Source organism: Rhamphochromis sp. 'chilingali' (genome assembly GCF_963969265.1).
Source record: "Rhamphochromis sp. 'chilingali' genome assembly, chromosome: 1".
Classification (NCBI taxonomy): Eukaryota; Metazoa; Chordata; class Actinopteri; order Cichliformes; family Cichlidae; genus Rhamphochromis; species Rhamphochromis sp. 'chilingali'.
Window position 1 is genome coordinate 50,136,593 of NC_137929.1, and position 22,027 is coordinate 50,158,619.

At 45.6% G+C, this 22,027-nt stretch overlaps 1 protein-coding gene and 2 long non-coding RNA genes across 3 annotated transcripts; 1 reads left to right on the forward strand and 2 right to left on the reverse strand.

The window, feature by feature from the left end:
• Positions 1–1,647: 1,647 nt before the first annotated feature.
• On the forward strand, positions 1,648–3,555 carry LOC308401865. The gene is made up of 3 exons (XR_013972630.1): positions 1,648–1,708; positions 2,881–2,975; positions 3,095–3,555. It is a non-coding gene; the product is annotated as an uncharacterized lncRNA (long non-coding RNA).
• Positions 3,556–4,114: 559 nt separating this feature from the next.
• LOC308401891 lies at positions 4,115–5,471 on the reverse strand. The gene is made up of 3 exons (XR_013972644.1): positions 5,344–5,471; positions 4,574–4,662; positions 4,115–4,376 (listed from the first exon to the last, which is right to left on the reverse strand). It is a non-coding gene; the product is annotated as an uncharacterized lncRNA (long non-coding RNA).
• A 1,839-nt stretch (positions 5,472–7,310) lies between these two features.
• LOC308401197 (tripartite motif-containing protein 16-like) lies at positions 7,311–12,043 on the reverse strand. The gene has a single exon (XM_080889326.1). The coding sequence runs from the start codon at positions 12,014–12,016 to the stop codon at positions 10,343–10,345; it is 1,674 nt and encodes a 557-aa protein (XP_080745452.1). The 5' UTR covers positions 12,017–12,043; the 3' UTR covers positions 7,311–10,342.
• Positions 12,044–22,027: the final 9,984 nt, after the last annotated feature.

The window sequence follows — 22,027 nt, forward strand, 5'->3', positions numbered from 1 at the left end:
CTCTTCTTGTTTAGCACTCGTAATAACACAAACACTAAATCCTCCTGTTTGTAGCAGTGTATACACCTGAGACTGTCACCTGTCTGTCTGTCTCATCTGGCCTTTGTCGTGCTGTTCAGGTTGCCTAGCAACCATGATACTAACCGCGAGAAACGATTCATACAGCATGGTGTGACAGAAATGAAGGAGAAAAAAGGTTTTTGTGTTCATTTGTTTTTGTTTTTTTTATGAGATCACTGTACTGAACAGTCTTTATAAGATTAGTTAGTAAATAACAATTAGCTAATGTTGTTCATGAGACCAAAGTCATGATAAATGAAAGTTCGTCAATAGAGAAGGAAGGAGTGAACAGGACTTGGACCAATTGTTTAGGCAGAGGGATCGGGTTGGAAAGAATGTGCAGCGGGTTAGAGGAGGGTGCCAAGAGAAGAAACGGCACAACAATGAGCTCTCAGCAACAAAGATGGAGACCAAAGAAACTGGAATCTAAAATATATTTCAACTAACATCCATCCATGACTTCTGTCTATTTTAGTGTAGTGAACTCTGCAGTGACTCCATGATATAAAAGAAAAAGTCCAGCATAGAGCGGCTGAGTGAATGTGGTCTGGACTCTGTGGAGGAGAGTCATGGTTTCAGAGACTCTGTAGAAAGACAGAATACCTGCTCTGTGATCCAGGTACACTCCTGCTCTGGAGGACCGAGGACCTGAGAGGACAGTTTGGAAGCTGTTGTAGAAAAATTTATAACAGGTTTTGTAGCAACGTAATGCCCAAGATTTGGCATTGAATCCAAGTCTACATTCATTTAATTTCCCATCTCTGCTGATATTCTTGTATGAAACTGCAACACAAATTCCTTCTCCGCTCCACTCCACCTCCCAGTAACAACGTCCACTCAGGCTCTCTCTACTCAGGACCTGATAAAAATAAGTAAATCTATGTGGATTATCGGTATACTCTGCTGATGAGTACGACAGAAAATCTTCATCACCTCATCATACACCTCATCAACAGTTACAGAAAAAAATATTCACAAACGATTAATATTTTCACAAATATACTTAAATGGTAAATGGCCTGTATTTGTATAGCGCTTTTACTAGTCCCTAAGGACCCCAAAGCGCTTTACACACCCAGTCATCCACCCAATCACACACACATTCACACACTGGTGGAGGTGTAACCCAGATCATTGTTTGAATATGGGATTTCTGATTATTTGTGGTCACTGAACGCACCACTGTGCCGTGCGCATAGCCACTCTCTAGTCCAGCTACAGAGTTTTTCCTTCCGTTCGTCCGATGAGGCGCATGTATGGAATCAGAACGATGCCACCTTGAAACGAAACCGAAAAATGGATTGAAACCGAAAAAAAAATAAATGTACTGAAAAATCTTGTATTGAAACCGAAAAAAAAATTGATATTGAAAAACAATTAATTGAAACTGTAATTTTTTTGTTTTCGCTTACAAATTTTTTTTTTTCGGTTTCAATCCATTTTTTTCCGTTTTCAAACCATTTTTCAGTTTCAAACCATTTTTCAGTTTCACTCTGCTGGCACTGTTTTGGCGTCCGGGGGCGGGGTTTCCGGCCCGCATGTATTTGCATACATTATAGAGGCCACTAGTGCTGACCAAGCTGCCATGTTTCTCTCTTCCCGTTTTTCAATGGCTGCTTCGATTTCAGCTTGAACCTCCAAACCGCAAGTAAGTAATCATTTTTTGTCATCTTTTCCTGCTGTCCCACTGGGCTGGACATTAGTTTAGTTTTTTTTAGCTACATCTGGTGAAGTTGTGGTAAAATGCTGGTATTAGCCTATTCGTCGTAGCAAGCTAGCCTGAAGCTAATATTTGCTAAATTTAGGGACACCCGTGTCTCTTCAGGAGTTGGAGGCCGGTGTTCTAGGAGCGGATCTCAGGATCTCAACAGGCAGTGTTGGGCAGTAACATAATACATGCACCGGCGTTACGTATTTAAAATACAAAATATGAGTAAATGTATCCGTTACAATTACTGTTCAATAGGTGATATTGAGAATACAGTTAGTTTGTTGAAATAAATGGATTACATGGCGGTATTTACCTGTTTCATATGTTAGGCTATGGTCTCTCTATTTTTTGGTAATTTCACGCCGGTGGAAACCCAAACAAAACACACAATAAGAGCCTCTAAAATTATTATACAAAAATGATTTAATATGAAGGCAATAGCAGAGTGTTACAGGCATCGCCCTAAACAATGTAGCCTCATGGGCAGTGTAGTCCGTGCTGCAGGGAGAATGGACTGCCATACCCGTTATGTGTCTGTGAGCGAGGAGGGAGAAAAAGTAAAAGTACAGCTGTCACGGAGCAGAAACGGGAGCTGGAAGCATGTAAATATAATAATAACCACTAAAGCCAAGAAGAGTGCCTGACGAGCCCAGCTGTAAGTAAGCTGTTAAGACTCGACTGTACACCGTGTTCGTGTTTTCCTCCGAAACAATAAGCAGCCTTTCAACTCCTCTCTCTGTCTCTCGCTAGCAAACTTGACCCAGACAACAAAGTAAAGCTAGTTTTCAGCTATGAGCCCGACACGAACCGGATGTATTAGCCAGAGGTCCCTTTACTACGGTTCGGAGTCGCTGACCTGTTTTATATACGCGCTGAATAGTTTTCTACACGAGATCGCTGCAGCCTTACCTAATGTCCACCTACTGTTACTCATTTATATTAAGATTTTAACATCTAGTTGGTGTTGGTATGGCGAGTAGCCTTCAGTAATAGTAATAAATCACACAGCAATAGCACATTCATGTAGTTGTAAAGTATTCAGAATACATTACTTCTATAATCTTTGGTGGAATACATTTTAAAATTAACCTTCCCAACACTGTCAACAGGTTAGCACCTCATACCACAGTGCATCAAAGCAGTCTCATGAGCGCTGGGAAGGAGGAGCCCAGAGCCCAAAACAGACAGTGCAGGAGATGACAAGGTTAGTAATTGTATGGTGAAAATTATACTTTGTTATCTTGATTGGCAAAAGAAAAGTAAATACAAAATCTGCTTCTCACATATAGGGCATTTCCAAAACTTCAATTTCTTTCATTACAGCTGTCCTGTGCCAGAAGTTCTGTTGACCCACAGTGAGAGGCATCATTTCAGAAACACCAGGAAGACTGAAACTCATCGCCGGGATCAAGCAGGGCTCGTGATCTTCACCAGCAGCTCCCTCACAAGAAGGATAAACCCAGCATTTCATGAACACTGATGGAGACCTTTGCTTTGTGTAATGTTAGAAGTACTCAGATAATCCTCAGAGGGTCTGGACTTTTACATAATATAATAGAATAGAATTCAACTTTGTTGTCATTGCACATGCACAGGTACAGGGCAACGAAATGCAGTTTGCATCCATCCAGAAGTGCTTTAGCCATGATATAGATATATTACAATATATATTAGCAATAGTATAGATATGTAAGTATATTACAGAAATGGGTCTATTATGGTATGTTACAATGTACACGGTATGAAGTATGTTGTGAATATTCTATAAGTATGTACAGGCTGTAGTGAGTACAAACTATGTACAGGATATGAACAGGATATAAATATGAAAAACTACAGAAATCTGAGATATACAGTTATACAGAAATGTGAACTATGCAAATTATAAACAGTTGTAGGATTAAAAATCATCATATGTACAGAATGATTATTTACACAGAACTATACAGTAGTGCAGTTAAGTAATAGCTATAAGCTATAGTAATAGCTTTAAGTCCTGTAGAAAGTTAAATATATGTTGTGCTCACTGGTTACTCTGGTATGAATAACTCTGAATTACTTTATGATAAATGGTAAATGGCCTGTATTTATATAGCGCTTTACTAGTCCCTAAGGACCCCAAAGCGCTTTACATATCTAGTCATCCACCCATTCACACACACATTCACACACTATTGTCAAAAAACAGTGAAAGAATTCCAGATCACAAGTTTTTAGTTCAAATACAAGTAACAACCTTTGACTTTAATCAGGTTTTATTTAATTGTGTCAGAGAAAACATGTGCTCTTCATGTAGCTGAGTACATTCAGTGTTTAAAACAGAAGTTGTGCAGGTCTGAGATCAGCAGTTTTCTGAAACACCAAACTGAGGTACTGTTAATGCTGATGTATAGTGACACAGTTACTGGGGTGATTAATCCTTTTGACTTTTTGTCTTTAAATTTATCAATAAAACAGCTGCAGCTTTCACTGACAGCACATGTGGTACTTTAACCTTTGTACTGTTTTCTTCAGTTAATTTTGGAGTTACTACAAAGATTGAAGATATAGGATGATCTGTCTGCTGTCACCGGGTGGTGCTGAGGTCTGAATCTGAGGACAGCTCCTGTAATCACAAACAGAACAGAATCATCACAAACTGAAATATAAAGTTTCTCTCAAATCTGAAATAGAGCTGATCCTTCTCCGGCCTCACACACTCGGGATATGAAGTTGTTCAGTCCTACAGTTCTGCCGACAGCTTTTTATTTTTTTTATTTGTTTTAAAGGCCTTACTAACACATTTTCTAATATCATGTTTACCTTTGAGTTGTTGATGCTTTATAAATGGACATCTGCAAAGATGAGATGATGGAGCAGGTTTCAGTCGAGGTTCAGTCTGCTGCTGCATCCTGGTCACAACATACAGAGGTGTTATCAGCTCAGTATTGAACAAGAAATATTAATGTTTCAAATTATTTGTCCTAAAGGATGCAAGCTGTACAGAGTACTGAACATGTGACTTTGTGAACATAATTCATTAAAAATAATTTGGACAGTTTTTTAACCTGAATATTTGTAACAAACTCAGTAAAAAAAAAAAAAAAAGCTAAAAAAAAATAATCAGGGGAAAAATGTAACATTTTAACTTAAGCTGACAAGCGGAAGTAGTTGGTTTCAGTACATAAGTATCGGGCTTTGCTATTTAATCCGTAGCTATTGACTAATGAGGGGAATTTAAAAGTTGGCGTTAATGTCCTTCCACATGTGGAAAGCGACAGAAAACATGCTGCTGTTTGCACATATTTAATAATCAGCTCTGCACAGGAGCAGAAGCAAAGTCCAGCCTGTTGCTCTTACAGTATAATACTCATAATAAAAGTACAGTAACCGTGGTTAGTCACTGAGCAGCCCGGTGCGTTTCTCTTGATTTCTTTAGTCAGGGTAAATTCATTCACCTGCACGGGGTAGCTAAACGAACTTTACAAAACAAGTTTCCCCGACAGCCGAGTGCTCATTTTAGCTAGCTAGGTCCTTAGGTAGCTAGCTAAGGACCTAAATTACGGATTAGCTTACAAACACATTTAACTTACCAAAAATAATGCGGTGGGGCCTCAGGTCCTCCTGTCCGGTAGTCCAATTTACTGAAGAACACCTCAGGCTGTCACTTTGAAATAGTCGGTAATGTAAACGCTGGACCTCTCTGCATCTGCCATTCCCGAACAGAAACGTGCGAGTTTGTCCGTGACCGCAGCCGCGTCGTCAGTGTTTTCTCCAGTCATTGGTCAGCATTATAATATATGCAAATACATGCGGGTCGGAATCCCCGCCCCCCAGCGCGCCCCCGTACACCAAAACAGTGCCAGCAGAGTGAAACTGAAAAATGGTTTGAAACCGAAAAGTGGATTGAAACCGAAAAAAAAATTGTAAGCGAAAACAAAAAAATTACAGTTTCAATTAATTGTTTTTCACTATCATTTTTTTTTCGGTTTCAATACAAGATTTTTTCAGTACATTTATTTCAGTTACAATATTTTTTTTCGGTTTCAATCCATTTTTCGGTTTCGTTTCAAGGTGGCATCGTTCTGATTCCATACGCATGCTGCTCTCGTGCCCTCTACGAGCTGGAAATTCGGGAAAAAGTCTTGTAGCGGTTACAAACGTGAAGCGGAGCTGAGTCCGACAGCATTCGCCATTACACGAACTCCTCTGGTGAGTTAGCGTGCAGCTCATGTTCGTATGAAATGTTTTGTGCCTTATTATACTGCAGCGAGGTATCAAATCTACCGCTGTCATGTTGTTAAGAAAGAGGCTAAATATTGTATAACGTGTGTTATTGGCTGACTGTTAGCAAGCTAGCCGTTAAGTGAGCCTAGCTAATGTCCTAAAATGGCGGCCGACACGAGGTCAGTTACAGTGTTATTATGTTATGCCTAAGAGAACAGCATTAATAAGCATTGTTAACAGCATTTATGTTCTGTTATATTTTTATTTTGACAAACCTGTATTATTATAATGGTAAGTCTGTTAAATAAGCCATTAGTGACATGGACACTGAGTCAGTGGTACTGAGACTTATGAACATTTTAGTTAATTCTTCTGCACACTTGTGTGTAGGCTGGTTTGTTTGCCCTTTTGGTGCCCTGGATCCTACTGGATGAACTGCCTTGTGGAAGTCCTCATCTGATGACTCTGCCGAACCGTCCTGGCAAATAGATGGTCGTTGCTGCTTGCTGGATGCTATTATTGGATGCTACACCGTTCCAACAGAGCGGTAGGAACAATTCAAAGGGCCCCAACGATGCGCTTTATTTTTCCCTGAGCTCAGGTGATTTTCTTTTGGCCAAAGGACCTTAAAGGATACATATTTGATTTTATTTATTTATTTATTTTATTTTTCTTATGACACTGAGTGGAAAGACACTACAAAAGAAGGGTTTATTATTTAAAATTGTGTCTAATAAATGTGTTTATGTTAAGTAAGTGTGGTGTCCATTGTGTGCTGGAAGCCTTATTGTTCCTGTGGTGGAGCAGCTACTACCAATCTCCTTTACGAAACTAGCTTCTGACAGGATATAGATATTTGGGATACATTTGATTTCTTGTAACCTATTTTTAGAGAAACTGTGATTCTGGGTTAAACATCGGGGTGAAATTGATGACACCGACACCTAGTGAACTGCCCAAGGTCAACAGTCCTGATTTCCACGCATTAAAGGTTTGGCGTAAGTACAGATTGCGTTACAGAGGCAAGCTACAGTTGTAGCCACAGCTGCCCTGGGGCAGATTTAGCGCTGCAAACTTGCAATTTTTAAATATTTCATATTTATCTATTATTTTTACTACTTAGAACCACAACTCTGTTATTCCAACCTCTCAGATGAGTGAATACAAGTGCTCGTGTCATGATCCGGAGTGTTGGTGTTGTTTGGGGAATATTTTCTTACTCTTTTCAAAACTCAGGCCCTGCCTGTGGGTGAAGTTTTAAATCGGCCTCCATGTTCTACTTGCTCCAAGTGTTTCCCTGTTTAATTTCGCCTTCTTTTTGTCTCCAGTTCCCTGCACCTACAGATCATTATCCACTCAACTCCGCTCTTATCTGGATTTCTTGTGACACTGGTCCTTTCCTCCGACCGACTGCCTATCCCAATCTTACCTGTCAGGAGCCGTCCCTTCCTGTGGAGAATCTGGGAACCCACCGGCCTGCTTTCCTACTCACTGCAACCATCCATCGCTCCAGAAAAGATCTCCCTCCCTTCAAAACCCAGATTAGCCAGCCTGCTAAGGAAGCAACCTTGCAGTACAACTCACCTGCACTGGAAATAATAAGGCTTTCCTCTGTCACAGTGGATCCAGCTTCTCAGAAGCATCCTCCTTGTCACATTTTACAGCTCTTTATCTCTGTATTTAATGAAATCAGGCTGAGTTTCAAACAGCCGTGCCTTGAGTCTGCTTGTGGGTCCACTTTCACGCTGGCCTCTCAGCCCTGACAGCTTGACTGCCTCCTCTGAAATCACAAATTCACACACTGTGCTTTGACTTTTGCAGCACTTCTTAAGAGAGATGTGATGCAAAACTCGCACTTGTAGCTGAAGGGGGACAGGGGGTGGTTAGGGGGTCTGTGGGGTTGAAGGCAAAGAGAATAGGAATGGAGGTCAGCCGATCAGAATATTGATAACTGGTACGTATTGCAGCTCTTTGTGTTGTGTCTTTCTGGGGGTGTCAATCAGAACAAGCAGGAGTCAATCAAATGCAGTCCAGTCATTTATTTCGTTGGCTCAGATATTTACACAGCACAGTAATGAAGGGCACAGTACAGGTTTTACAGTCTTTGTAATCTGTGAGTGTGCATTGAGCTTTGCTCTGAAGAGGAAATAAACAACAAGAAATAACATTTAGTTTCATGTCACGTCTGTAGGTTTATATAACAGTTATAATTAATTAAACTAAAACTCGTACACATATTTCTGTGTTAAACTAAGTACATCCTAACTTCACAAAGACAAACACAGTCCAACAGCACCATCTACTGACTACACGGGTTTACAGCAGAGTGATCATGTGACTCCACATTTGCACAAACATGAGTATCAAGCTGCAAACTGTCTGTATCAGTGTTTCCATTCTGAAAGACATGCAGAGGTTTTACAAAATCAAATACATATGAAATAAAATAAACTAATAAATTATAACAATTTTAGATTCAAATATTTGTTAATAAAACAATTCCAGATTCCCAACTTGTGAGGACAACATAAAGTTTATTAATATATTTTATATAACAAAATATATCTATAGTCTGAATAATTATAATCATCAATATTTAAAGACATGATTAGAGACGAAAATAAACCAATTCCAACTGTGAAACTTGTTACGAGTTCAAAAATTGGGGATGGAGACAAGAGGAAAAACCACAATAACAACACTGGTCCGGCCGGGTTAAGTCAAACGATGATTTTAATGGGCACACACGTGGGAGATGGACACTGTATGCAGACAGCCTCAGATCTCATCTCAAAAAACACATCTCCATAGTTTTATGAAATCAGGGTATTAGAACGCCCCTTCATGCGTAGTGACAGGTGTGATACAATCGATGTTGACAGTTTTATTTAACACAGAAAATAACATTATCTCCTTCCAGAGGGCAGACGCTGACTGCCCCCGTCTCCTGGAACCATCTGTCCCCTGTTAAGACACAACATTGCAGCTACAAGGACTTCCACATTGATTAAGACGATCAGTGTATACTGCTCTGAACCAAGTATATAATATTAAATGAATATTGCTTGATCAGCTACCACTACTTAAAACATAACAGGAAACATAACTAAGCACAAGATCACCAAGAATAACATCGTATAAGTGCTGTGTAAGCGCGTGCGGCCTTCTAAGCTCAAAGCCTTTCCCCTCCATAGATCAGCCAGACATCACGCTGACTGTAGCTTTTAACCCTTGATTAACTTGAGCACAACTCTATAATGAGCAACAAACTGCAATATGTATAAGATGATCATGGTTACACCTGCAATGAAAGATCATATTATTATTCTGGTACCTGTAAGGAAAAGATCAATCTAAAGTTATAACAATCACTGTAATGCAAAAGATACTGTAAGGTCAAAAACTTCAATACATGTTTAATGCAAAGCTGATTATCTGATTCTAATGGACTAATAGTGCCATATTAAAATAATGAGACCAAAAAGACAAAAACATCCCCTTTTTATCCCACAAACTGTATCTACAAGTAAGCTTAAGCTGCATTTATTAAATGGTAAATGGCCTGTATTTATATAGCGCTTTACTAGTCCCTAAGGACCCCAAAGCGCTTTACATATCCAGTCATCCACCCATTCACACACACATTCACACACTGGTGATGGCAAGCTACATTGTAGCCACAGCCACCCTGGGGCGCACTGACAGAGGCGAGGCTGCCGGACACTGGCGCCACCGGGCCCTCTGACCACCACCAGTAGGCAACCGGTGAAGTGTCTTGCCCAAGGACACAACGACCGAGACTGTCCAAGCCGGGGCTCGAACCGGCAACCTTCCGATTACAAGGCGAACTCCCAACTCTTGAGCCACGATCGCCCATTAAAGGAAACATCCTGATTGAACTTCTTTTATAAAAACGCTGCAGATGTTTGCTAAAAGTAGATCAACAATGACTGCATCCTTGCATCTGTTTCCTTCCTTTCTAATATTAAAAGTAAGAATAATGATGATACAGTTAACAATAGTTATAAAAACAGAACCTGCTTTTTCTTCAAACATGAAACCAATGACTAGTCACAAAACATTTCTGGCACAGAAATTTAAATTTTCATGAACACGAACAACAGTTTAGCTGAATGAAAATCATCGTGAACAGTGACAACCTCAACAGCTAAAGTCATGGAGGCTAAACACACATAAGATGGAGGGCCCCTCAAACAAAGTCAGTCATTAACTAGATAATAAATAATAAGATGTCAAAGTAGCAAAGATAAAGTGCGACTGACATGTGATCTCTGTGTGAACAAGAGACAAGGGAAACTGGAAACTAAAGCATGTTTTCAGCAACTTTCTGGCAATGACTTCTGTCTACTTCAGTTTAATAAACTTTGCAGTGTCTCCATCTCCATAAAGCCAAAGTCCAGCATAGAGCGGCTGAGTGAATGTGGTCTGGACTCTGTGGAGGAGAGTCATGGTTTCAGAGACTCTGTAGAAAGACAGAATACCTGCTCTGTGATCCAGGTACACTCCTACTCTGGAGGACCGAGGACCTGAGAGGACAGTTTGGACATTATTGTGGAAAAATTTACATCTGTCCTTTTCACAACGTAATGCCCAAGATTTGTCATTGTATCCAAATTTGCATTCATCTGAGCGCCCTGCTCTTCTGATATTCTTGTATGCAACTGCTACATAAACCAGTTTTCCTCTCCACTCCACCTCCCAGTAACAACGTCCAGTCAGACTCTCTCTACTCAGGACCTGCCAATAATATACGAATCTGTCTGGATGATCAGAATAAGACACTTTCTGTGTCATTACTTCTATTTTTCTGTTCCCCTCAGATAATAACAGATATCTGTTTGCTGTGTTTGGATCCAGTGTGATTTCACATGAATATTTTAAGAATCCAGCTCTGGTCTTTGGCTCTGGTGGTGACAGTAAAACATCCACTTCAGTGACTGTCAGTGAGATGTTTGTCCATTCCTCTCTCAGAATGTCCTGTAGTTTATCTCTGGTCTCTGACACAGCTGCTGTCACATCCTCAAAGTAGCTCAGAGGACGAATATTGATGCTGGATGAGTGTGTAGACTCACTGAGTGCTGACAGTGAGGGGTAGTTGTGTAGAAACTGGTTGTGATCCTCTGTGTGTGAGAGCTGCTCCAGCTCGCCGTCTTTCCTCTTCAGCTCAGTGATCTCCTGCTCCAGCTTCTCCTGAAGCTCTTTGACTCGACTCACTTCAGTTTCCTGCTGGGATCTGACCTGCTGCTTCACATCAGAGCTTCTTTTCTGGAGGAGACGGATCAGCTCAGTGAACATCTTCTCACTGTCCTCCACTGCTTTATCAGCAGAGCCATTGATGGCCTCCACCTCCTGTTGAAGCAGCTTCACATCTTTCTCTCGCTCCTGGATTCTCTGCTGGATGTTTAGTCGTCTCACCTCGAGCTCCTTCTGCTTCTCAGTCCTTACTGCTGCAGCTGGGACTGTTTCATGGCCTTTATGTTCATCCACTGTGCAGAGATAACAGATACTCTGCTGATCAGTACGACAGAAAATCTTCATCACCTCATCATGACGAGAGCAGATGTTCTCCTGGAGCTTCTTGGAGGGGGCCACCAGCTTGTGTTTCTTTAATGGAGCTGCATCATAGTGAGGTTGGAGGTGTTTCTCACAGTAAGAGGCTGGACAAGATAAACAGGACTTGATGGCTTTCAGCTTCCTCCCAGTGCAGACATCACAGGCCACATCTTCAGGTCCAGCATAGCAGTGATCAGCTGGAGCAGCTTGGAGTCCAGTCTTCTTCAGCTGCTCCACTAAAGCTGCTAACACGATGTTTTTCTCCAGGACAGGCCTCGGTGTGAAAGTTTTCCTGCACTGAGGGCAGCTGTGGATTCCCTTCCTGTCCTCTTGATCCCAGAAACGTTTAATACAGTTCCTGCAGTAGCTGTGTCCACAGGCTGTAGTCACTGGATCCTTCAGTAGATCCAAACAGATGGAACAAGAGAAGGTTTCTCTGTTCAGCTGAACTCCTTTCTGCGCCATTTCTCCTCTCAGTGTCAGTGACAGAGTAGTTTCAGTTATAAGGAAGAGAAACTCACACAGAGCTCTGATCTCAACAACATGTGAATGGAGCCTGTCAGCTCTTACACGTCACCACATGTTGATTACACCCATCTTCAAAGTGCAGATCTGAAGAGGAGGGAACGACAAATGAGAGAAGAGGTGAAAAGGGAAGAGCTTTCAGGCTTTAACTGAATCTATGAAGAAGAGCAGTTTAAAGCAGACAAATGGTGTACAAAGAAATTATGGTTATCATTACTAACTAATGAAAACCATTAGTTACTAACGATAACCATTAGTTACTATCATTAGTAACTAATGATAACCCAAAGAAAGTTAAATATATCAGATAAAAACAAGAACAAAGAATTTCAGCAAAGCACGACAGAAAATACTCTGAACAGACGTAAGCATAATTATTTCCACACACAACAAAGGGGGGGAGAAGGCAGGCCACCACCTGTGGAACATGAGGGACTTATTACATAAACATAACATTGTTGAAAACAACTTAATAAAGGTTTTGCCACACTACACTAAGCCTTTAATAATAGTTGTTTTTCTTTTGTTAGTCAGGAGGATTGTTTGTTGTTTTCTTGAGTGTCAGAGTTCCTCATATTTCAGTGGGGGCTCATACGATGTAAGGACAAAGAAGATGTAAGGTCTTTAAACCAAAAATGGCTGGAGAGTGTGGGATTATAATATTATTTTATGCCATGTTAGACCCCTAATTAAAAATTGTGAATTATTATATAGTTTTAGTTTGCATTATTCTCCTGAATTAGAAGAAGCTGATAACTATTACATTTGTTAAACTGATTTGCATTACATTAGACTGCTGATTTATTGTGAATGAATGATGTTGTTTTATGATGCATTATACTGCTGAGTTATAAGAAATACTGTTCACAGAAAGTCATCGCCTTATTTGTCTGATTAGAAGAGAGCAGAACATACTGGAGTTTTCTGCCCCATCTCAGCAGGAGCAGATAAACATGGAGCCAAGGTCGTAGCTTAGGCGCTGTGTGAGAGAAAGCATGTGAATGTTTAGGCTTTTATGATAAGGTGGGAGAACCAGAGGTTATAAGAGTTTGATCAATGCTCCACCATTTTGAGATCTGATGCTGTCTGCGTACGGTGTCCATCTCCCACGCGTGTGATCATTAAAATCATCGTTTGACTCAACCCGGCCGGACCAGTGTTGTTATTGTGGTTTTTCCTCTTGTATCCATCCCCAATATTTGAATCCGACAGGCAGACATTTGATACACCCGGGGCTTAGCCCTAAAGGGTAGTATGCATGTGGGATTGGGGGGAGGGGGGGGGGGGGGGGGGTTGGAAATGACTAAAAGATTAATTTGCTCTGTTTTGAGTTTTGTTAAAAAAAGAATGACTTCATATAGGGAAAAATATATATCACATATGCAGGACACCTTAAACTAGTTTTTTAATTAAGCAGCAATGCAGAACAAAATCAGGGCTGTATCAAGACACGAGGACTAAAGCCCAATTCAACCAGACCCAGAACTGATCCGGAATTAAAACAGGACTACAACAGTAACCAAGACAGAACCAGAATCAAAACTAGATGATAGTAGCACTAAAAATCATCATAGACCTGCACTACACTTATTTTTTTAATTCTACCAAAGTCCACTATTTAGTTTGAGAAAAGTTTATATAATTATTTAGCCTTGTTGTGCAAACAAGCCTGCAAAACTTAATAAATATAGAATTTGAAAAATAACAAACCTAAAAAGAAACACTAGGTACGAGATACATGAGTACCTATGATACGGTGATACTTTTGGTAAACAACCGTTTGACTAACATGTGTGTCTCACCTGCTCTTGTTCCATCTCTGTTCTGTCCTCATTCTCCATCTCCCTCTCTGTTCCTCTCTTTCCCTCTTTGTGCTGATAATCAAGCCAAACACCGACATCATCAAATATACAGTTGAAATCAGATATTTACATAATCTTCAGATAAAAACACAAACACTTTTTTAACTGTAACATCAAATCAGACTAATTGTTTATTTTTTTAGGTTGATAAATATAAAAAACACATTTATTAACTTTAAGAGTAAAGAGAGAAACTGTCTGTATTTCTTAATTGTAAATGGCACCAAATTGTATTCAAAATTGAGTCACACTTATGGAGCTCCACAATTCTTTTCCTGGTGTTTTGGTTTATATCAAAACACAGGCTCTGTGTTTTGCCTTATATGCATCCACAGGTGTGCCACCAATTTACTCACATGAACTCTACTAACCTATCAGAAGCTTCTTCAGCTCAGAATGGAATCATCTGGAGTTTTCTTATTAATTAACAATAAACTTAGTGTATATGTACTCCTAAATGTGGACAAAATTGTTGGTACCCTTCGGTCAATGAAAGAAAAACTCACGATGGTCATAGAAATACATTAAATAATTGTGAGTAAATTGAGAGCTTCACTTTTACACTTAGCTACATCTTCACCACAACAGACTGGTACAGCACCCGCATCACTGCAGCCGCAGCACCAATCTGTCGGTCGATCTCCAGCTATCTTCTCCCATCACTCGTGAACAAGACCCCGAGATACTTAAACTCCTCTACTTAGAGCAGGGACTCGTCCCTGACCCAAAGTGAGCACTCCACTCTTTTCCCCGGCTGAATACCATGGCCTGAGATTTGGAGGTGCTGATTCTCAGTCCCACCACTGCACACTTGGCTGTGAACTGTTCTAGTGCAAGCATTAGGAGATCACCTGATGAACAACAGAACCACATCAATTGCGAAAAGCAGAAATGAGATTCTGAGACTACCCAAATTAAAACCTTCAGCCACTTGAAAATGCATATAAATCCTGTCCTTTAAAATTACACACAGAATCAGTAACAAAGTGCAGTCCTGTGAGAATCTATCACCCACCGGAACTTGTATAAGGATCAAATGGCCCGTAACAATGGCCCAGAGACCACTCTTGAATCACCTCCTACAGGACACTTCGAGGGCCACAATCAAATGCCTTCTCCAAGTCAGGGTAAGAACCTGGTCCCGTGTTCCACGGCCAGGACGAAAAACTCATTGTTCCTCCTGTATCTGAGGTTCGACTAATGGATGGACTCTCATTTCCAGCACCGTGGCATAGACTTTTCCAGGGAGATTGAGGAGTGTGATCCCCCTATAGTTGGAACATAACCTCCAGTGCCACATCTTAAAGATGGGAACCACCACTCAGGTCTGCTAATCCAGAGGTATTGCACCTGATCTTCATGCAACAATGTAGAGGCGTGTCAACCAAGACAGCCCTATAATGTCCAGAGCCTTCAGGGACTCAGGGCAAACTTTATCCTCCCCAGGGGCCCTGCCACCAAGGAGGTTGTGGCGGAGGTGTGGTCCCGGGCGCGGCTGCAGGGGAGGAGTGGTGCGGTGAGCTCAACGGGGCGGTGCTGGAGACGCAGGTCAGAACAGCTGATGGCGTTTTGGACTGATGATGGTTTCCTTCCCTTTTATAGTGAGACGGGAGAGGAGCGGAGGAGCGGGAAATCAGCTGAGACCGACAGCTGTCAGACTGTGGCCGGTCATAACACAGGACGCTATAAATAAATGTGACATCTGGAGACAAAGACCTGTGCGTGTGTGTCCCTGTGTGTAGTGCATTTCACAAGTGGTGCCCAAACCCAGCTGGCGTGGGGATGTCTGACCCACAGGCTGCGCCGCCCGCCCAGCCTTTGCACTTCCTGGCGCAGATGCTGGCGGGGGTGGCGAAGATGAGCCAGGACCAGGCGGCGGCCCAGCGTGCTCACCTGGCTAAGCTGCAGGAGCAGGTGGACCGGCAGACCCAGGTTCTGGAGCAGCTGGTTGGGGCCGCTGCTCCGCCGAAGCCCCCCCCCCCGCTGTCGGTGGCGATGCCCCGGATGGGTGACGGGGATGACCCCCAGGTTTTCCTGGAGATTTTTCTTGTCACGGCGGAGGCCTGCCAGTGGCCGCAGGTGGAGTGGGCTCCGCGTTTGCTTCCTCTGCTGTCGGGGGAGGCTCAGACGGCGGCCCTGAGTCTGCCGCCGACCTCGAGGGGCAGCTTCCAGGACGTGAGCCGGGCGGTGGTGGACAGGATGGGACTCACCCCTGAGGCTCATTGCCGGCGGTTCCGGGCCTGTCGGCTGGCCGCGGAGGATCGGCCGTTTGCTTGGGCCCGGAAGCTGCACGACGCAGCGGTGCGCTGGCTGCAGCCGGGATCGTCAGAGGGAGAGAAGCTGCTGGTGGACAAGGTGGTGCTGGAGCAGTTCGTGGAGGGATTGCCTGCGGAGACGGCAAGATGGGTCCGGTGCCACAGTCCTGTGAGTCTGGAGGTCGCAGTAACGTTGGCGGAGGACCACCTTGCCGCTAGAGCGGGGGAGCCCGGGGACGGCGGCCGGAGACCGAGCAAACAAGCCCCAGTGCCGGCACCGAGGCGCCGGGTACCTGCGCCAGGGAAGGCAGAGCAGGCACTGGCGCTGAGCCCCACTAATCCGTTTGCTTCGTTTGTGCCTTCCCAGGGATCCGAAATGAGCGGTGCCGCCCCTGAGCCACGGAGAGCAGCACAGACGCTGGGGCAGGAGTGCTAGAACTGCGGGCAACCGGGACACCTGAGGAGGGACTGTCCTCTGATGGAAGTGGGGCAGGTGTTCCGCGTCACCGGTGCCCTAGCACCCTCTCCCGGTCCAGGAGGAACGTACAGCATTCCGGTAAGGACTCGAGGGGGTATACGCCATGCTTTGGTGGACACGGGCTGTACGCAGACCCTCGTGCACCAAGGCTTGGTTCGCCCCGGGGCATTGCTGGAGGCAGAATGGGTGGAGGTGAAGTGTGTTCATGGTGATGTTCACAGGTATCCCATGGTGCCGCTGTTATTAAAGTATAAGGGCAAAACGCATAGAGTAACGGCTGCGGTTAGCCCGCGCCTGTTGCATCCCCTAATTCTGGGCACGAATTGGCCGGGGTTTCATCACCTGTTAGGGCAGTATGCGGGGATGCGATCACGACCGTTAGTAGCGTGTAGTGTCTGCGCGGCGCTCAGCGGTGACGCGGGGTCGTCCGACACTGACTCCGGGGAGGGGGAGACGGCGGGTCCTTCATGGGAGGCCCCGCCGGCTCCGGAAATTTCCCCCACGAGTGATTTCCCACTGGAGCAGTCTCGTGATGACACCCTACGCTCAGCCTTTGACCAGGTGATTGAGATTGATGGTCACGTGGTGCGCCCTGAAGCCGTGCGGACCTACCCGCGCTTCATTTTATTAAAAGATAGGCTATATCGAGTGAGTCGTGACACTCGCACGGAGGAGACACACACCCAGCTGTTGGTGCCGCAGGGCCGCCGAGAAATGATTTTACAAGCGGCTCATTATAACCCCATGGCAGGGCATATGGGATACGAAAAAACTCTGGAGCGAATAACGGCCCGATTTTATTGGCCGGGCATCCAAGCGGATGTGCGCCGCTGGTGCGCGTCCTGCCCGGACTGCCAACTTGTTAATCAGCCGGCCATACCAAAAACGCCTTTGCGCCCGCTCCACTCGTAGAGGTCCCGTTTGAGCGCATTGGTATGGACCTCATCAGGCCGTTTCATCGGAGTGCACGCGGCTACTGCTTTGTATTAGTCCTGGTGGATTATGCAACGCGGTACCCGGAAGCAGTCCCGCTGCACAACATCTCTGCAAAGAGTGTGGCGCAGGCACTGTTTCAGGTCATCTCCTGAGTCGGAATCCTGAAAGAGATACTGACTGACCAGGGCACGTCGTTCATGTCTCGTACACTGCAGGAACTGTACGAATTACTGGGCATTAAATCTATTCGGACCAGCGTCTACCACCCTCAGAAGGACGGGCTGGTGGAGCGGCTGAATAAGACTTTAAAGTCCATGATTCGTAAGTTCATTACAGAAGATGAACGCAATTGGGATCGCTGGCTAGACCCTCTGTTATTTGCAGTGCGGGAGGTGCCCCAGGCCTCCACGGGATTTTCTCCCTTTGAACTGCTGTTCGGCAGGAAGCCGCGTGGGGTGCTCGACCTGATTAAAGAAAGCTGGGAGGACGGTCCGAGCCCCGCCAAGAATGAGATTCAGTACGTGTTGGACCTGAGAGCGAAACTCCACACTTTGGGGAGGTTGTCACGGGAGAATTTGCTCCAGGCTCAGCAGCGTCAGCAACGCCTGTATGACAGAGGGGCTAGACTCAGGCAATTTTCACCAGGAGAAAAAGAGCTTGTATTACTCCCTTCTTCTAGCTCAAAGTTGCTCGCCAAGTGGCAAGGACCCTTTGTGGTCACATGGCGAGTCGGGGACGTTGACTATGAGGTCGCTTGGTCGGACAGGGGAGGGGCCACGCAGATTTATCACTTCAATCTCCTTAAAGGGTGGAGAGAGGTTGAAACCGCTTCTCTGGTAAGCCTGGTTAAGGAGAGAGATGAGTTGGGGCCGGAGGTACCAAATTCCATCATCCCCGCCTCCCTCCCTTGTGATGACCATCTCACACAGGCCCAGAGAGCGGACGTTGTTGCGTTACAACAGCGTTTTGCTGATGTGTTCTCCCCCCTGCCCAGCCGAACGTCTCTCATTGAGCACCATTTTGAAACGCCTGGTGTGACGGTGCGTTCACGTTCCTGAGCATAAACAGCAAATTGTTCAGATGGAATTGGCTGAAATGCTGAAAATGGGAGTGATAGAAGAGTCGCACAGCGCCTGGTGTAGCCCCATCGTTCTTGTGGTGAAGAAGGATGGGTCTATACGGTTCTGTGTCGACTATCGCAAGGTGAATGAAGTGTCACGCTTTGATGCTTATCCCATGCCCCGGGTCGACGAGCTCCTGGATCGGTTGGGCATGGCCCGTTTTTTCACGACACTGGATTTAACCAAGGGCTACTGGCAGATTCCCTTGTCTGCCGAGTTCAAGGAAAAAACGACCTTCTCCACTCCGTACGGTTTGTACCAATTCGTTACGCTTCCGTTCAGCTTGTTCGGAGCCCCTGCCACCTTTCAGCGCCTCATGGACCGGCTGCTGCGTCCACACGCTGCATATGCTGCCGCCTATCTGGATGACGTGATCATCCACAGCGACACCTGGGCGGAGCATGTGCAGCGGGTGGCCGCGGTCCTGGAGTCCCTGAGGAGGGCGGGGCTCACGGCTAACCCGAAGAAGTGTGCGGTTGGACGGAGGGAGGTGCAGTATCTGGGGTACCACTTGGGGGGCGGGCAGGTGCATCCACAGGTGGAGAAGACGGCAGCTATCGCATCCTGCCCGCGCCCCAAGACTAAAAAGGAGGTGAGACGGTTTCTGGGGCTCGCAGGTTACTACCGCCGTTTCGTGCCGGGGTTTGCGCAGCTGACCAGCCCCTTGACCGATCTCACCCGAAAGGGTGCTCCGGATCTTGTTCAGTGGACGGGGCCGTGCCAGGTGGCGTTTCTGCAGTTAAATAATCTCTCTGTGGGGAGCCGCTGCTTCACACTCCTAACTTTTCCCTCCCTATTGTTCTGCAGACTGACGCCTCAAACAGGGGGCTTTAGGCTGTTTTTTCCCAGCAGGTAAGGGGGGCCGACCATCCCGTTCTTTACATCAGCCGGAAGCTGGCAGAGCGTGAAAGACGGTACAGCACTGTGGAGAAGGAGTGCTTGGCTATCCGGTGGGCGGTCGACTCCCTCCGCTATTACCTCCTGGGGTGCTCATACACTCTCTGCTCGGACCTCGCCCCGCTGCAGTGGCTCCACCGCATGAAGGACGCCAACGCCCGGATCACCCGGTGGTATCTGGCTTTACAGCCCTTTAAGTTCAAGGTGGTCCATAGGCCGGGGGCGCAGATGGCCGTGGCCGATTTCTTCTCTCGCTCGCGGGGGGGTGGGGAGTGTGTGTGTGTGTGTGGGGGGGGGGGTTCGGCCGGACAGCTCCCCAGCCTCAGTCGGGCGGTGGGGGTGTGTGGCGGAGGTGTGGTCCCGGGTGCGGCTGCAGGGTAGGAGTGGTGCGGTGAGCTCAACCGGGCGGTGCTGCAGACACAGGTCAGAACAGCTGATGGCGTTTTGGACTGATGATGGTTTCCTTCCCTTTTATAGTGAGACGGGAGAGGAGAGGAGGAGCGGGAAATCAGCTGAGACCGACAGCTGTCAGACTGTGGCCGGTCATAACACAGGACGCTATAAATAAATGTGGCTTCTGGAGACAAAGACCTGTGTGTGTGTGTCCCTGTGTGTAGTGCATTTCACAGAGGTGTTTAAGGGTGACCTCACCCCTGCAGTTAGATGAGCTATCCCCCTCATTCCCAGACTCTACTTGTTCTATGGGAGACTTACCAGTTTCATTTCACAGCACGACAATGTTCTTAGTCGAAGTCAGTAGCACTTCACCCACACTATACACAGTGCAGGTAGAGCACCATTTTCTCATCCTTAGTTGCCTGATGGTTTGCCAGAATCTCTTCGAATCTGAAAGACTTTTTCCATGGCTTTCCAAACTGTGAGCCACTGCCTGAGCCACATTCTACTTGTACTGTCTGTACCTATCAACTGCCTTCAAAGTCTTACAGGCTAACCTGTCATGTTTCGGCTGTGTGCACGAGACACAACCTAAGAGCTAATCCCTCACCAAGAATAACTGAAACAGATCTATAATAATAATAATAATAATAATAATAATAATAATAATAATAAACAAAGCACCGGAACATCAGAAAATAATCCATAATGCAAAAATAAAACCAAAATATAAGAAACTCAAAATGCTGGGTCAACACTGACCCAGAACCATGACAACAATGAGACACAGAAGGAGAGCACAACTGGGGGAAATCAGAACTGACGAGACAAGGAAGAAAAATAGGATACACTCACATGAGACACAGACCTTCAAAGTAAAACAGGAAGTAGCACAGACGCAGACTCGACTAGGGGAGACAGAGCAACTAAGAAACACAACAAAGAGACACAGAGGGCAGCTACTAAACAGAAAACAAGAAAGCCAAACTAAGACGCTAGACTATAGAATAAACTGGGGCAACAAAGAACTCACATTATAATACAAAAACTCCGAGACACAAGAAACTCAAAACACTGGGTCCGACCCAGGACCGTGACAGTACCCCCTCCGTAAGGGCTGGCTCCAGACAGCCCAACAGGAAAAACAAAAACAGTCCCAAAACAACCCGACCAGGGCGGGCAGGGGGGTCCAGGATGGAGGGCTTGGAACGGAACAAAAAACAGGAGCACAAAGAGGGCAAAAACAAAACGTGCACAAAAAAAGAAAGCACTGGCACACAGAGAACAGTTTACAACTAATTCAGGGGGCCGATCGTGCGGACGGCAACTGCGGTAACAGGGAAACAGTTCCAGGGGCTGATCCTGCGGATGGCAATGGCAGCAGTGGGCAAATAGTTCCGGGGGCCGACCGTGCGGACAGCAACTAAGGCGGCGGGCAAACAGTTCCGATAACCGGCCACACGGAAGGCAGTGGCAGCGTTCAGGAGGTCGTCCACAGTGGCGACGATGCCCAACAAGTGGCCTGGCAGATGACCGACGATGTTGAGGCTGCGTGGCCTCCGCAGCACCAGGTGAGGCACAGGCTGGACCAGGCGAGGCAGAAGCCGAAGATGAGGAAGACGACACAGGGGCTGAACTTGACGGCAGCGTGACGGCTGCGGATGCTGTAGACGGCGATGCTGCTGGCAAGGACGAAGACTCGGAGGCTGGACCAGACCAGCGGAGACAGGTTGCTGGCCGGGCTCAACAGAACCCCCAGCGAGACGAGAAAGTGCTAGCCGGGCTCTCCAGACCCCCCGGCGGAGACGAGGAAGTGCTGGCCGGGCTCACCCGAGCTTCCAGCAGGAGCAGATGCAGGGCCAGAGGGTATTGGGACCCCTGGCTGAATGTGTAGCCGACCAGGTGGGAGAGTGTGCAACAGACTAGGGGACTGAATTGAAGACTGAACTGGCACAGCGGATTGAACTGAAGACTGCAATGGAGGTTTAGGAGACTGAGCTAGTGGC